General features: G+C 39.7%; 1 protein-coding gene across 1 annotated transcript in view; it reads right to left on the bottom strand.

Annotated features, from left to right (window-relative positions):
* Positions 1-10623: 10623 nt before the first annotated feature.
* Positions 10624-18226, bottom strand: part of Myo10A (Myosin 10A) — a 124932-nt gene continuing 117329 nt past the window's right edge. Inside the window, exons 27-32 of the mRNA XM_034974559.2 lie at positions 17001-17129; positions 16401-16625; positions 15397-15675; positions 15021-15200; positions 13881-14043; positions 10624-12713 (exon numbers count right to left, since the gene is read on the bottom strand). Of these exons, the coding sequence (XP_034830450.1) occupies positions 12697-12713; positions 13881-14043; positions 15021-15200; positions 15397-15675; positions 16401-16625; positions 17001-17129 (993 nt within the window). The 3' untranslated portion in view covers positions 10624-12696. The remainder of the gene's footprint in view (positions 12714-13880; positions 14044-15020; positions 15201-15396; positions 15676-16400; positions 16626-17000; positions 17130-18226) is intronic.

Below are 18226 nucleotides of genomic sequence, written 5' to 3'. Positions count from 1 at the left end.
ATTATTTTATAACTGCCATAGTCGCGGTGTCATAATTTTGTTTTGTGTTTATCAACGATACTAGTACATCGAAGTTTATGTGCGTTTTGTATGCGAAAACATACCTAATTAAGATTTGTATATGAGATACGTAATGTGAGAACAATTGTATTTTTAATATTAAGTATTTTGTAAGGAACGATAATTATTAAATTTTTGTAAAATGCATTCATGCTTTGATTAGATATACCTTCTATAATTAATTTTGTTTGAAGTGAAATAATTAAGTGGTGATAGCCTAGTGGTTAAGACGTCCGCCCTTTCGGGAGGTCGGGGGTTCGATCCTGGGCCACTAACTTTTCGGACTTATGTGCGTTTTTAAAACAATTTAATATCACTTGCTTTAACGGTGAAGGAAAATATCGTGAGGAAACATGCATGCCTGAGAGTTCTCCATGTTCTCAAAGGTTTGTGAAGTCTGTCAATTCTGCCAGCGTGGCAGACTATGGCCTAAACCCTTCTCACTCTGAGAGGAGACCCGGCTCGGTAGTGGGTCGGTAATGGGTTGATAATGATGATGATGAAATAACGTAGGTAGATTTTTAAGTAATGTGCGAGACTTTCAGCTTTATTAAAATTGACGTTATGAGGCTAAAAGTCCCTTTGTTTCATCATCCTCAACCCATCACCGATGGCGAGCACGGGTCTCCTCTCAGATGGGTTTAGTCATACTCATAGTCTACCACACTGGCCAAGTTCGGCTTGGCAGACTTCACACACCTTTGACAATATAATATGGAGAACTCTCACGATGTTTTGTTTTACTGTTAGAGCAATTTATTTTTAATTGCCCTTTATTTAGTCAGCATTTACTCAAAATTGTTTAAGTTTAAATAATCATTATATTAGGTGACTCATTCCTATGATTCAGCTTCAAATAAGCTATATTAGTGGTTCCCATAAGATTTTGCTGATAAAATTATCATAAGATTTTTTGTGTTCGCTGATTATTTCATTTACGTGTTTTAATTACTTCTTGCAACGTTTCAACTTGGAAATACCGACCAATCAAAATTGTTTGGCATCTCGTTAAACTTTAAAGACAAAAGAATTGGGTGTCATGGATTTTAAACCTCTCATGAAGGAAGTTCGTTGCTCCTAAGTGGAAGATTAGAGTTAATTTGAAAATAATGAGTTGGGACAACACGATACATACCTAGGTGTCTGTGTTATTTATACAACATACGTAAGTATTTACTAAAGGAGATTATTATGTCGGTAACATAAAAACTTCGATATAGCTCAATGATAAGGGTACGTCTCTGCTGACCCGGAGCTGGGCGGAGTGGAGTGGAGAAGAGTAGTGAAAACAGGCAAGTGTTTACACTGAACCGGAGCGGGGCGGAGTTGAGCTGAGCTGAGCTGAGCAGACTAGAGTTGCATTAAGCCGTGTTCCGATCAGTCAAATTTGTCTACACTACCCGCCGCGCCGCACCGCCCCGCTACCCTCCGTTTCGTGACGTCCGCTCGGAACCACAGCATGTTCGACTCCGTTCTGTCCGGCTCGGGGCCGCGTGTTCATATATTTTATTTGAAAGTCCCGTCCGCTTCACTTACCTACCCAGTTTCCACTGAAGTGGAGTAGACATTTCGAGTACTGTGATTGGCCAATTCACGGTCCGCTTCGCTCCACTCCGCCCAGCTCCAGTGGAAACGTACCCTTAGGCGCGAGTGGCGGACTAAGATTATATAATTATAGAGCTCGCTTTGACTTTGCTCAGATTTAAGACACTGTTAACACGAGACAGCGTTATATCACTGGCATAAATCTATCTCGTTTTAACATTTTTATTCTATTACAAATTAGCCCTGGACTGCGATCTCATCTGGTGGTAGGTAAGTGATGATGCAGTCTAAGGTGGAAGCGGGTTAACTTGAAACGGATCGGTTAGGGGTCCATGCCACGAAACCGACCGAGCCCCTCTTTTGTTTACTCTATTCTATTCACTCTTTTAGTGTGATTGAGATTGTTGTAATTTCTTGTTTCTTTCAGCTGCATTCGACACCCGTTACAGCTGACTTCTTTGCGTCATGTTTCCCAAACCTTGTCCTTGTGTTGTTTCTTATATCTGTTGAGAAATATTAAAGGACTAAAGCATGCAAAGTGAATCCTACTCACTATGAATGAATTTCGTAACAATTTACGCGCGAACCTTAGTCAAAGAGTGCTAACCAAATAGACCGCCAAGTTCAACGCGTGCGTCTATTCATAGTGGTTCTATTAAGGAACTTTTGATATAAGGTTACCTTATATACCTTAAGGCTGCCTTTTCACTAGCGATGTGTGAGGCATGTGTGCAACTAACCGACCTTCATAACTACCTACAGCTTAGCTCATCTTAGCTCTGGTCGAAGGAAAATGCTTGTAAGAAAAGAGTAAGTGAGCGAAAAAATAGTACAAGAACTGGTGCTAGAAATGACTAGTTACCATTTGTCTTGTGGCAACCGCCACATCGGTTCACGGAGGGGAGTGATGTGGCGGTTGCCACAGTCTGGTGGGAATTTGGCTTTAACTGCCCTATCGGTAAAGCCCTGCTGCCAAGTGATTTTCTTCCGGTACAATGCCGTGACGTGAGGTAAAGGTATGGGTTAAATTAATGCCATATCCCTTCTAAACTAGCCCGCTTCCATCTTAGACTGCAATCTGCATCATCACTTACCACCAAGTAAGATTGCAGTAAAGAGGGCTAACTTGTACCTAGGTACCTACCTAATCGAAAAAATAAAACAAAGATGTCTTTGCTCTACCCCGTTTCTGAATGTAACCGAAACAGGCTTGCAAAAAAGTTTTCAACTTGGAATTCGGAATGGCAAAAGGACAAACATACGATATAATAATATTTAAACCATGGAGCATGAGTTTTATGACAATAAATTAAATGCAAATAAAATCTAAACACACGACATTAATAGTGAAGAGAGGTCGGTATGTTTCTCACGCATAGATCCAGCCTTGCAGGTAAACACTGCGAACATGGCGCGTAGGTACATTCATACATAATAATGGTTTTTAAGTTAATAATTTCTGTACTTACCTACTGAGAATTGTAATGTTTGTGATTCATATAATAGGTATCTACCTAACGTAATCATAGGATTCATAATTAATTTGTTTTGAATTAACCAAGCGTATCGTGTACAAGTTGCAATTAGTTAAAAATAATCTACTAAATAATGAAAAATTAGACTTGATTGAAAATATTAAAAGTTATACCTCGAATTTTCCGAAGAAAATTGTGTAAGCTATTAAGTAGACGGCCTCGTATTCGGGGGTTCGATTACGGGCACTACAGTAGCAAATAGTTTTTTTTTTGCGCAACGGATTCGCCTGGCTGCCAGCGCGGAAATGCTGCCAGTATTCTTGGCATCATTCCACGTGGGCATGATTTGTATAGTAATTAGATAAGGCTAGCTTTAAGTTTTAGTGTAATATTTTAAGTACGAAATATGTCATCATCGTCATCAATCCATCGCTGACTTAATAGAGCACGGGTCTCCTTTCAGAGTGAGAAGTCCACCACGCTGGTCAAGCGAAGATTGGCAGACTTCACACTCCTTTGAGAACGTTATGGAGAACTCTCAGGCATGCACGTTTCCTCACCATGTTTTCCTTCACCGTTAAAGCAAGTGATACGTATTTAAGTTCTTAAAACAAAACTCCGGAAAGTTAAAGTGCCTGGGATCGAACCTCGGACCCTCCGATTAGGAAGCCGCATCGTGTTCAGAATAATGCAACTTGGTGTTGTTGTATACTAGCAACCCGCCCCGGCTTCGCACGGGTAGCTTATTACAATTTTCGTAGGGATTTTTAATTTTTTTAAAATAAAATATAGCTTATATTGCCACTCAGGAATAATTTAGCTTTCTACAAATCGATTCAGTATTTCCAGAGATTACTTCCAAACTTTACCTCTTTCTAATATTTGTACCTACCTACCTATAGATAAAAGGAAAAACTGACTACTGGCTGACTGACTGACTGATCTATCAACACAGCTCCAACTAAAAGACGGATCGGACGGTTATTATATGACGTAGACATCCGCATAGAAAGCATTTTTGAAAATTCAGTAAGTAGTAGGGGTTAGAAATTTGGGTAGTCCACGCGAAGTAGCGGGCATAACCTAGTTCGAAAATAAATCCCCTTGTTTTTGGCATGGTCGTCAGTTTGACGGGGTCAGATACGAGCAGCAGCCTTGCGGACGTCGCCGAGCGTCTCCGCAGACAAAGGACAGTTTTTACTGCGTGAGAACTGCCGCCGCAACCTTCGCGCATCGCCAGGCGCTTCCTTACAGGGCTGCATCGAAGAGGCGAACAGGCGCGGCTTGTTATGGAACAACAGTCAACGACCTTGCTGGAAATAGCATCTAAGTAGCTAATAATAGACTACAAAGCAGTGGTCAAGCGCGTGTAACATGGCATAACGTAGGTTCCGTAGACATACTAATTGCTGCTAAAAATGGTGACGATCGTATTTTATTTATCGACGTATTTCAGGGTTCCGTATCTCCGGAGAAAAAAAGGATACCTTATAGGATCACTTCCTTGATCACTTCGTTGTCTGTCTGTCGTGTCTGTCAAGAGCTGTCAAGGGAATGAAAACCTATATGGTAGGTACTTGCCGTTGACCTAGAATTATGAAATTTGGCAGCTAACAATTGTAACTAAACTGACGAGGTCTTAAAAAACTCTACCCTATTTTTCCTTCGAATCTTTCCAAAGGTTACGGTTTAAATTAATTCCCTTAAAGTGGCACGTGTATCGTATAGCAGTAAGACCCTTTGAAATGTTGTGTCCATAATAAACCAAGAACTTTTAGAGTATCGGAAATAATGAGTTCATCAGACCTAAACGACTTTACGGAGTTCGCGTATTGGAGGTAGGCATTCGAGTATGTCTGACAAGACAAATGCCGTTCTGGTGCAATTCAAAATGTGCGTTCACGTATTGAACCGCGTTTATCAAGCCAACGACTTTACGGAGTTCGCGAATTTGAAGACTTCGTGCTCCAAACTACTAACCCCTTTGGGATAGAAGCTTGGAAGGATGGCATCATTTACTTGGGGAATTAAAAAGTAAATGATGGTACATAGCCCCTCCGCGCCATGTACGGTGAGCTTCTGCCTTCCCTTAGTATCCTATGACACTAAGTACATAAAATACCAACGAACAGTAGCCCCCCCCCCACACAACGTCATCATTTGATAAACGGCGCAACGTATGCAAGCATACTTTAGAAAGAGGTGCGTGCCTCTTATGATCCCACGATGCAGCCATAGCTGATACAGCATTTTTAGAGTGGTGCTCTCCCACTACAGACCTGTTAATAGGTTTCAAGGAGAGTCAGACTCACTGCGGGAATATCCACAGGCCTTAACCCAACCTTCAATATTTATGTATTGGTATAATAATGTTGCATTTATATTGTGCGTGTATTCAGTAAACACCACAAGGTGGTTAAGCATTCCAACGAATGTCAGAGTACAAACAGTACAGCAGCATTACCTGCCCACTGTGATTGGTAGCTATTAAAACATGCTAGAATCAACTCAGCAAAGGATTCACAAAGCCCGAGATACTAGGTTCTCCTTCATATAAGAATCACAAAGCATCAAAGGCACTGGGTCTCCTTCGCATAAGCGTCTTCCAACGCGCTCCAACGCATACCAGCAAATAATTCAAAAGTAAACACAGGATACCAGAACAAGACAAAACCAGAAATAGCCGTATGATCTGCCATCGCTAGCCAATCCTATTCTAGTTTCCAATGTAATTAAATCCTAAAGACGAGCCAGGCTCACTGCAGATTTAGTACATGGGCCTACAACTCAATTTAACATCCACTATACTTGAATGCAACCCCATCAACATACGTTCGCACTATGTGTGAACGCACGCCGATGTAATCACAAATTCAAACATAGCAAACTATTGTCAAGAATGAACAAGGCTCACCATGGCATCTACAGGCCTAATCCCTATCTAACATCTAACTGATAGTCAGATGCCAAACAGAGCCAGGCGCACTGCGATACAAACGCCGAAGCGAGGGAGACTATATCCACAGGCCTAATCCCATCTTCAGCATTTATGTACCTTGTAAGTGTTTGCGATCACCACGGAGTGATAGAAGTCTTCAGAAGAATGTCAGATAGTTCACTAATAACACTGAAAGCCATCTCAAGCAAAGATTCACCAACCACATCCCGAGGGACGCGCGGTTTTCTCCGCCTAAGCAGCCAAATTGTCAGTTCAACCATAAATCGCTCTCAGACTTTAGAAAGTATCGCCCTATAATATAAGAAATGTATCCTTGTACTCAAAGTGGTCCCATTCTCAAATTAGTATTCTTTATTATAAACCTCATGTGTCGCCCCAGCACATAAGTTACAATAAGTAAATTATATTTTGTATCTCCACATCGCCGTTTGAATAGAGCACGCTATGAGCGCCACTACGCAACGACGAGCGCGCACACTCACCGTCTCGACCGACGCGCGCGATGCCGCACGCAACGCTAGTTCAGCAATGAACGCTCCGAGCGCTATTACGCTTTAACCAGCGCGGCGCGCACACAACGCCTCGACGCGGCCCCGCGCATCGCTGTCTGTCTTCGCTCCCGATAACCCGTGCGGCGTATATCCTCGATTCCCAATGTTTGCCTACGTTATGCGTTATGAGTTAAAATTGAAACTCTTAGAAGTGAAACTTTTATATTCTTATGTGAAATACTTTACTACTGATATGTACTGACCTAATCTAGATAAATTTAAAGCAAAAAATTTTGTACTATTTTGCATATTAAAATTTTATAATATTTTAGTATGCCAGTTGAGTATCGTTACACAATGTCTTATAATACAAGTAAAGAAAAAATCCCAAACTGAATTTGTGATATGGTGACGCGACCTTGAAGTTGTTACCCATCCCAAAATAAGCGCCCAACGCGCCTAAAGAAGTTTTCAATTCAATAAACAAGCGTAGTACCCAATCTTCTGGTCTTATCGACGATCGATTATCGATTATCGAATAGTTATGGTGGCTTTCGGTTTATCTGGTACCTAAGTAATTCTTCATCATCATCATCATCATCATGACCAACCCATCGCCGGCTCACTACAGAGCACGGGGCTCCTCTCAGAGTGAGAAGGGTTTTGGCCATAGTCTACCACGCTGGTCAAGTGCGGATTGGTAGATTTTACACACCTTTGAGAACATTATTGAGAACTCTCAGGCGTGCAGGTTTCCTCACGATGTTTTCCTTCACCGTTAAAGCAAGTGATATTTTAATTACTTAAAACGCACATAACTCCGAAAAGTTTTTTTTCAAAGAAAACCATGCCAGCCATGTTAAACGACTAATATTCCCCATTCCTCTCCAACTAAGCGTCAAGCTTGTGCTAGGAGTAGGTAAGTACGACAATAGTGCAACGAGCGGGGTTTGAACCGTCATCCTTTCGGTTTTCAGTCCACTCCTTTACCCGTTGAGCTATTGAGGCTCTAAAGAGGTGCATGCCCGGGATCGAACCCCCGACCTCCGATTAGAAGATGGACGTCCTAACCACTAGGCTATCACAGCTTTTTAATTACATCACAGCTTAGTAATTGTTAAGTAGACTTAATTAATAATTAAGAGTAAGTAAGTATTCTAGAGAAAAGAAGTTCTCTTGAACTGACATGATCGAGAGTAGAACCCGGAACCTCGTGGTGAATATTTGTACCGCATCAGAGGTCGTCAAAAAAACTCAAACTCCAAGATTACCCGAGTAGGTTATTATGTTAACACCGTGTCGTCGCGCATAATAATCATGGCATTGAAAATACAAAGAAATTTAAATTGACGTGCATTCAAATAGTTTTTTAAATGTAGGTAGGTACAGTACGCGGCAGAAAGTATGTAAATCGGCCTTTAGAATGACATTTCGGCTTTGTAGAGCGTTGTCTCTGTCATTCCTATCTATATGACGTTTTGTCGGTCTAAACGACAGAGACAATTGCTCTACAAATCCACTATTCTGGCGCGTACTGTAGGTGCTTAGTTAGTTGCCATAAACGTATTGTGATTTAATATTAACACGTTCAATGCGGCGTAATATTTCTGTCTTACTCACAGTGCGTTACAAGAAAAATCTGACTGGTACATTGACTGAAATCTAGTGCGCTACCAGACAAAAACGATTTGTACATATACCTCCATTATCAAGGCTTAATTTCCTCAATAAACCTAAGTAAGACCATTTTAATATTATTAAAGGATAGTATATGAGTCAAACTATCATGATGTGACGTAGCTTTAGCGTATAGCATGCATTTTGGAAAATATAAGGCTTTTAAAATCCCAGACAATTTTACCTGGTGTAGCGCCTGCAGAACTAGCAACATAAGAAGTATCGACTGACGATTAGTGATGGGACTGTTTAGTAAAAATAAAAATATCGGTGTCATACTTTTATTTTATTACATAATATATTAGTAAATTGTATAACAAGTGCATAAAACGGGCAATTTTATGCCCGAGTTATTTACTCTGGTTTTCTTTTAGATTGCAAGGAAATGAAAGTGATATTCTAACTAAAATATGACTAATAAAAATTTTAAGTGAAATTCGAACAATTTTATATTTTTAATCATGAATTCACGGTAAATAATATTTATATTTATAAAAATATCGGAAAATTATAAAATTATAATTATAAAAAACTCGGATTTTCTTATTTGATGGAGATATTGTTAATGGTCTATTGTTTTGGATTTTTTGCTGCCCAGCAATAACGAAATTACGATCATCATTGTTTTCATCAGTAACAAGTTGCAGCATCCGACGTGATCGTTTCATGGTTAGTACACACACACAATTATAATTTAATACCTATTTTTTTCCGCGAAAATGATAATACCATAATAATCGATATACGTACTGCTTCTTGAATGCACTATCGCTCACTGAAGGTGTTTCGCCTGTTCCCGTGGTGCTATACCAGACACGTACGTACAAGTCGCATATGACTGGTACCGCACACAGCAAGAAAAATTTCCTTCTGGTGCTAACCAGACAAATGTGACTTGTACAGATTAAATAGTTTGAAATAGTAGGGTTTGAGGAGAAAATTCAAAATATATATTTATCTCTTACCTACTCACAAGGTTTCATAGTAAAAGTGCCCCCGCACCACAAGTAATAACACAACAACTAGTCGCCGCACCAGCTGAAAGTCACATACAAGTCGAAATTGACCGGTACCGCACGCAACGTGTTAAGTACCCTATAGGTATTAGGTACGTTATACTTACTGAGTGAATTACTGTTTTGTTGCAAATGATAAGAACGTTATAGTACTTTTTAGCATTTTAATGATTATAAAATAATTAAATTATTAGGTAGGTAGGTAATTATAATTAAATTAAGTAATTAGTTAGTTAAATTAAGGTAAGTAAGCACCTATTTAATTTGTTTGCGAAGGGACTGGCAATATCCCCATTAGGAACAGACAGTGTAAATGGGGATTTGTGGAAGAAAAGTTCACAAATCCCTATCACAGAGTACTTTTAACATATGATCCCTATTAATGAGGATTATTATAGGAATTAGCGGAATATAATTTTAAGAAAAGATACGGTTTTTCCTAATTTAAGGGCCAGAACTCCATGAAAGTTATATCATGTACTTACGTGAATTTGTGATTTACATCACACGAAGTTTACCAATCGAAAAATCTGAAATAATTAAGATCAACAGAAATTTATGCATATTTTACAAAAAAAAAAAAAACTAACGCTTTAACTATAGTTTTTTATACTACCTAAATAATAAACCTCTACAAATAAAGTTAGTTTTGCAGTTCGTTAACAAAAGTGATTCTTACCGTTTTACTTCTTCTGTAGTACGGGAACCCTCGGTGCGCGAGTCTGACTCGCACTTGGCCGTTTATTTATAATAGGTTTTAGGCATCTTTATGATATAATCTAGCGAACAATGGGCGTACAAAAGTGGTTAGGTATGGTATTCTGTATGAATAACAAAACACAAAACAATATATGTACGTATACCTAGTACCTACCTACTAGCTGATGCCATGCCTGGTATAAGTTACAATGCGATACATTGATGAGCATTTATATGAGCCTCAATAGCTCAACCGGTATAGGAGTGGACTGAAAACCGAAAGGTCAACGGTTCAAACCCCGCCCGTTGCACTATTGTCGTACCTACTCCTAGCACAAGCCTGACGCTTAATTGAAGAGGAAAGGGTAATATTAGTCATTTAACATGGCTAATATTCTTTAAAAAAAATGATGGTGCGGTATATTGATTGATTATGTACATCTATGCGAGAAACTTTCACGCAAGTGTCGAAAACAACTGTACAAAGTTTAAAGTCAATCGAATGGACGATTTGTGAATGCATACCTACGTAACGAATAGACAGACAGACAAACCTTTATTTATCACTATAATATAATGTTATATGCCATCTAGACCATAGTATGCGTCATAAAAGTTAAAATGATAACCTACCATGCAACTTGCAACAGGGGCGCCGATACTTACTTAGGTAGGTACCTTAATAAATAAAAATACCGAAATATTATTTGAAAAATATAATTTTATTTGTATCTACAATATATTCATACATCGCATTATTAAATATATTACATCATTACATGACAACGAAATAACTCATTTTATATGCAAATAGACATGACTCCGACCGCCCGTGGTCTTTGGGAAATTAGATAAAAATACGTTTAAATAGTTATTAATATAGATTTGTTAAGGCTGCTTTACGCCGGAGCAACACAGTGCGACACTGAGGCATACCACGGAGCTGAATGAAAGTGTAGCAAGAATCTTTAGACTGTCGTACCGTAAATATTTCAATTCTACAGCACGAACCATGATGTTGTCTTGACATAAAATAGAATGCCGCATGCCGCAAAATTAATGTTTCCATTTGTAGCATGCCACATTGTTGCATGTTGTTGCTTCAGCGTAAAACAGCTTAATATAGACATACTTTTAAATTCTACAAATGTCCAGGGGCTTGCATTAAAATTAATTCATTTTTAAGGACCGTTATTTACGAAAAAATACACAAAAAACACTATTTAAAAGATTTTGTTTACTGAGGATATGTACAGTGATTTTATAAGACCGTTGTATGTACCGTGAATCTTTGCAATTTTATTCTAAGGTATGTAAATAGTGATATTGAGTGGTATACTCTCCATACAGGCAATCAGACACTGTCTACCGAATTGTACTTAACCAATATGGTGTTTTACTCGTTTTTGAAAAGTGTCTTAATTTGATCCTTAGTATAGGTAATAAACTACCAAAAAATTTACAAAAAATTTATTGGATAGATAAGTACAATAAAAATGCATTTAAATTTTGCATTTTAAATTTCGCTGCGAAAACGCTACCCGCCAGTGGATTGATAAGCAACGGTTTTTTCTTAGTGAAATACATTACAATTTCAATCCATGTGACGTCACAGTCGGAATTAACATGGCGGTTACGGTATCATGCGTTTTGGATATTTGTAGAACAGATAAAAAAGTGAAATCTTTAAAATGAATTATAAAATTTATTGTATAAACTGAAATTAACATTTTTTGATTGCTTATTGCTAATACTATCTTGTTTATACATTTTTAGATTTTTTCTCGCTTGGTGTAAAATTTTGTATTTTTTACTACTTTACTAAATAACATATTTTGTGACTTAACCCGGATATTAATTTATGGTAGGTATTTAGTTATAATTAACGGAATAAGATATAATATAGCCCCTGGTTACAATTATTTAAAGTTCATTTCTGAATATAGCACCTTTTTCCATACCTACAAATGAAGGAAGACATTAATATAACTGTAATAATTGGTACAAACTAGAACTAAACATAATATAATAATATGATCTATACATTTTGTTTACGGAAAAAGAAAATAATATGAATTCCATTAACAAAATTGTTGTAATTTTATTTTTACTTATAATCTATATATTTATTGGAATGTTCGTGTAATATATTATTAATATGTTTATTAATATTATTATGAATATGATATAGCTGCTATTTGAATTATTTTAAAACAAATAAGTTTACATGTAATATAATGCCTAGGTAAATAGCTACATAGTTGATTTCTTACCAGTGTTATTCAGGTTTCAAATTGGTTTGAGCATTATAAAAAGTGTAACTACAATGTTACCATTAACAAAATATTCGTTTAGTAATGAAATGATTTGCATTATTAAATTTTTTTGATTATCCTCTAATAATCGTATTTTTATGACTAAATTCCTAAAATGTTTCTGTATATTTTTTCAAAAATATATGTTTATAAGTATATGATTCTATGCTATAAGATAGACTAACTACCCCAGATTAAAACTTTCTACAATATTCCAATAAAACACGACTAAAATGAAAATAGAAAATATCAATTATGTAGGTATATATTTTTTAATCTTAGCAATCCTATTCTCATTTTAATCTCTTTTTCATACTAATTAACATATAACTTAAAATACTTTTAAGTACATATTTTCACAATCAGATCAGAAAGGACGGATTGTATTGAGGTGTCAACATTACTTAATGTACTTGTGCACACATTTGCTTTGAGTCCATCGGTCTTGGTGTACTCCACTCACTGGCTGCTGAAAGCTGAAAAAATTAAAGTTATTTAATTACGTGGCTCCTAAAGTGGATTATTTTCGAGTTAAATCTATGAAAATTAAATATTTGGAATTTTGCTTAGAAATTAAAAAATACATAGGTATTTTAGGATTTTCACCCCCTCACCGATTTTCAAAAATCCCACTCGAGCGAAGGTAAAGCGGGTCGGCTAGTAAACGGTCTACAAAATCGGTACGCAGTCTCCACTCCAGAACACGTTTTCCAAATCGGCTGTCGGTTCTGCGACAGACATGTTACTTCTGCTTCTAATCCTTTGTGCTATACCTATCGGTCATTTTTGTTCTTCTGCTAGTTTTCTCGTTCCGGGTTTTAGCCCTGAGAGAAATACCAATACAGCTCGCTCCATAGCGCGCTGAGCTACTTTTAATTTGTGGACGAGGCCAATAGCTGTCCACGTTTCCGCTTCATACGTCATAACAGGTAGGACATACTTACTCATTGAAGACCTAGGCTGAATTCTATAGACCGCACTTTGACTTTGCTCAGACTGAAGTTTGAGTTAAAACTCTATCTCGTTTTAACTCTATCTTAAGTCTAAGCAAAGTCAGAGTGCGCTCTATAGATCTCACCCTCAGTCTTAAGGCTATGGGGTTTCGACGATTTGAAGGCTGACATAGCTTTGCGAATACTGCCCAGCTGAATACATCTGTCAGGCTGCTTGCCGAAGTTATTCCTACAGAATTGTGTACTTTGGCCGAGGTCGTTAGTGAAAATTGTCAAGTTTTCAGAATATGGTTCTTCGGGCTCAATTTAAAGAAAGCTACGAGTATCGAAGACCTGACATTGCTTTGCGGAATGCGAATACTGCTCAACCCAGCTGAATTCTTCTGTCAGCCTCCTCGTCAAAGTTGTTCCTACCGAATTGTATAATCTAGCCGAGGTAGTTGGTAAAGGTTGTTGATCAAGTTTTCAGCCTCTATGTAATAAATTAATGAAGCTAAGAGCATGTATAAGTCCCGCAAATTGCTAATACGCGTGGCCGCCATTTTAGTGACGTCAGAACTAGACTGGAGTTTCGAGCTGATGGTATATTTTTATTTCGGCTGACATCACAATGACGTCATTTCGATGTTAATGAGAGAGTTCCAGCGCACTAGCAATTTGCGGGACTTATAGATGGGTTGTGAAGTGTACCTGTGTCGAGTCTCTGGTCACGCTGGTCCCGCTGCAGCGCGATGTACTGGCGGATGAGGCGAGCCACCTCGTGCGCCTGCTCCGCCTGTAGTCGCGTCACGCGTTGCTGCAGCAGCGAGCCGCACTTCACGTCCAGGAACAGCGTGCCGTCCTCCGACCGCACCTGACGCACAAAAATAATAAATTATTCAATCTCAAGCTAGGTCCAATGAGAAGGACCCTTCTTCGGAATGAGAAGGACCCTTCGTCGTCGTTACAATTTACACAGAACTGAAATCTTAATTTGCAGTAATCCGCCAAAACAGACAAATCTTTATGGTACAACGTGCATGGGATTTTAGCGTTTAAACTATCGTGAGTGATTCGATTTGCACCACCCGTTCTAAAGAAGCAAGAATTGCGACAATTGCAATGTGACATCGAGTCGACATCTCCTGAGAAAGCTCCGGTGTCGGAGTGAAACGTATGGAGTGTTTTCTGGAAAATCTGTATAGTGTAGTGTGCTGGTGGTGTGTATTAGTTATGTTCCTAGTTGTATATCGTTATACTGCACGTTGAACCAAACACATGTTTGTTTTGGCGGATTATGACAAATCATTGTACAGTACGCGGCCGAAAGTAATGTACATCGACCTTTAGAAGGAGATATCAAATAGTAGAGCACTGTCTCTGTCCTTTAAAACCGACAAAACGTCATATACCTAGGTATGAGTGACAGAGACAACGCTCTACAAAGCCGAAATGTCATTCTAAAGGCCGATGCACATTACTTTCGGCCGCGTACTGTAGTTCTTTGAATATCATGGGATTCCACAACGTAACATCTGCTGCTGTCCAATAGCCGTATTTTTTATAAAAATAACGAGCAAACAAGCAGGAGGGTCGGATCACCTGATATTAAGTGATGACCGACGGTTCCTGAACATATTTGCAGCACCAGATTAACCATCAATGTTTCAGGAATTGGTTGATCTGCCCCTTGAATAACCTTATGTTGAAATCTATGAATCGGAAACACCCCCATTTGCATGTGCATGGAAATTAGATCTGGCACAACGGGCCTTAGGTCGAAGTCAAAGGCACCCCAGGTGGTAAGCGGGCTTACTTCAGCGTGCGTGATTTTTTTATAGTCAGTCGTACCTTCCTGGTGGAGATGAGCTCCGCGTAAGGCCAGTGCGCGTCGGTGTCGTGCGTGGCGGGGTGCAGCAGGTGCACGCCGCGCCTGTTGAGCGCCAGCACGAACTCGCGCCACTCGCCCGCGCCGCCCACGCGCCGCACCGCGAAGAACGACGACCCGAATAGCGGCCAGCGAGATAGCACCTGACACAACAACACGATAATATGTAAGTACTTATCAAAACGTCGATGGTGTTCCAGGCAACCCGGTTTCTGGCTTACCTCAGCACCTTATGTCGGATAATGCGCCATATTTATGAAATGAAAGTTTAACGTTTGTTTCAAAAGGAAATCTTTTATGTACCTAACCTTATTTTCGTAACTAGTTTCAGAAGTATACCTGTAAAACTTTGGATTTAGCTGCAGCCGGGGTGACAGTCCGCACTGTGGGCCACTCGGCGGACACCCAGGAGGCCCACTTGGCTGGGCGGGGCTCTCTTAGTGCCAATAATGGCTTAGGCAGGAGGAACTTCAGGTCCCGCGGGTGTGGAGCGTCGGGCAGGCCGGCGGCTCGATGGAGTAATGCAGCTACTAGCGCCGAGTCGCGAAGCACGCCAGCAGCTGGAGCGCCCCCTCCAGGCAGTACTAGTAATAGCCCTTCTAGGTAGTCTGGGGCCACCTGTGAAGAAAAAAATTTATAATATAAACCTAATCTGATAAAGATTATATTTTATTAGTTTCCAAATTAATAACTGCCATATAACTGTTGTGGTCTACATAACTCCTCAAAAATGTCGAGGTACTTCTCCAAGTACCTACCTCGACATTTTTGAGGAGTTTTGGATGTTGAGTTAAGGCTCAAAATCCTGTTAAAGATTTATCTAATCACCTGTACAATACAGTACAGATATAGTAATGTTTTCATCGCATTTCAACCACGACTATCTCAATTCAATTCCCAATTATTGGCTTTTAGGTGTGCCAGCTGGGCACAGAGTGTTTCGCACGACTATCTCAACAAAGACTAAGTACCCAATTACGCGTCGCGCGTACTCAGAAGACCATAAGTGTGCGCGGGGTAACACCACCACCAACTTACCAACTTCGGGCTGCTACCGAGGATTTCTGGGCAGAAAAATCCCACAATTTTTTTGATCCGACCCTAGTGCTCATGATCCGCAGCCGAATAAACTAGCCACTAGACCAACGAGGCAGTAGAATCGCGGTATTACCTAGTTGAAGAGCACTTCAGTACAGAGCAGTGGCGCATCGGAGGGTTGACATAGAGCGCAGAGAGTGGTAGGTACCTCACAGAGCGACAGAAAATAAGGTAGAAGGGATGGTGCGAACTCTATACCTGTCTGGTCACAATCACGTAGCCACACATATTATAAGCACACTCACCTGGTTGAAGAGCACTTCAGTATAGAGCGGTGGTGCATCGGAGCGCAGAGGGTGGTGCCACACGGAGCGGCAGAAGATGAGGTAGAAGGGGTGGTGCGCTCGCTGCAGCTCGGTGGTGACATCCAGGACATACTCGTCGCCCGCCAGAGGCATGGTCAACGCGTCGCCTGCTACGATGCAGTATAGAGAGAACTCCGCGCGTTCTGCTTCGCTTGTTACGCCGATCTGAAAGAGATAATTGAGTCATTGCTATTGCTTTTAAACTTACTATATTACACGGGCAATTGAAATTCCTCAATTCCTGGCAAATTTTGTCAATTATGACGTCACGACCACATAAAGCAATTTACGGCGATACCCAGCATCATCGCAAAAATAATGACGTTTATAAGATGTTATTCGTCTCATTAGCAATCGCCACATCGCGAATTGACTAATGCTCGTTCATAATTCTCAGTTTCTAATTTGCAGAAACGCCAGAGCATATTTTTATAGTCTAGATGACTATAAAAATCATTAAAAGTTTTCATAAGGCCAAAATTTATCTAATATTTTTACTGTCCACTGTAAAACTTTCTTCTGTACTTGCGTGATACTCACCAGTTCGCATAACTCGTTGACAATGTCCTGCACGACGGTCGCACATCGTGTGTTGACGACGCGCTCCGCTCCTCCGGGTAGCCTGTACAGCTGTCGCCGCGCGGACCGCCCTGCCGATACCGCTGTGACCTGCCGAATTATTATTTTTTAAATCCTGTACTCTTGGCGGAACGTCAGACTGCAGTGAAACTAGGCGCAGCGTCTTTAAGTTTTATTTAAATTCTAGGCAATTATGACGTCACGACCACATGAAGCAATAAGTACCTGAAAATTTCAGCAATATTATGAGAAATGATTGCTCCAGATTGCTCCAGTTATTGCTCCAGATCGATCAATATGTGTTGCCGAGTAACAATTGTTTAAAAAGTTGCCCATGTAAGTGCACCATTAGGTCGCCTCCATTTGTTGTTTTAATTGACCAATTTTAACTGTATGGTAAAGTTAACACTGCCTAGGTTTGCATCGGACCTTAGTAGTCAAACCATATGCTCCAAAGGATCTGAAAACCCACTACTATTATGTAATGGAAAGGGGTCTGGACCCTGGATGATGAGGAATTCGATTTAGAGGGAGTACCTAAATATAAAGTTTTGATATTTTTTCATAGGTGAAGCCTGATTTTAATTTTAGTGTTCAGCACTAGATAAAGATATAACGCCGACACGCCCAGAGGCACTAGATTATCCCTAAGGTAAATTAGGCACGCGCCTCGGGGCTCGGCATTACGAAGGGGCGCGCGCGATCATGTAGAATTCCATTACCTGGCCTACCTAATTATACTTAGTAAAGTAATATTATCTTGGAGTGATCGAAACTGAGCGAAGTGTCATGACGTGATGTTCTTCATTCGTTCACATAAATAGTAGGATAATCACCAATTCACCAACAACCAGCTATGCAATGAGACGATTCCTCCTTCTTTTGAAATTAGTTAGTAAATTTTTTAATATGGCTGTTAGAGGGGCGCCTATGAGGTGCTTGCCTAGGGCGCTCTCTACTGCTCATTATAGACATACAAAACTAAGCAAGTCGCCGAAAGAGCAACATTGATTATGAGATGACAAGCCAATTTGCAAGATATAATGATTATGCCAGTGTTTGGCCATCAAAGGCAGAAAAGCAATCAAATTATCTAGCCAGTGCAAAGTGTCAAAAGGTGTTGTTGCATAATTCATAGTGCCTGAGATTGAGTTAAAAATAATCTAGTATTCAAAAGACTCGGTTGC

The sequence above is a fragment of the Maniola hyperantus genome, chromosome 13, assembly GCF_902806685.2.
Source record: "Maniola hyperantus chromosome 13, iAphHyp1.2, whole genome shotgun sequence".
NCBI classification, from domain to species: domain Eukaryota; kingdom Metazoa; phylum Arthropoda; class Insecta; order Lepidoptera; family Nymphalidae; genus Maniola; species Maniola hyperantus.
The sequence above is the reverse complement of the archived record's forward strand: the minus strand, read 5'-3'. Positions and strand labels throughout refer to the sequence as shown.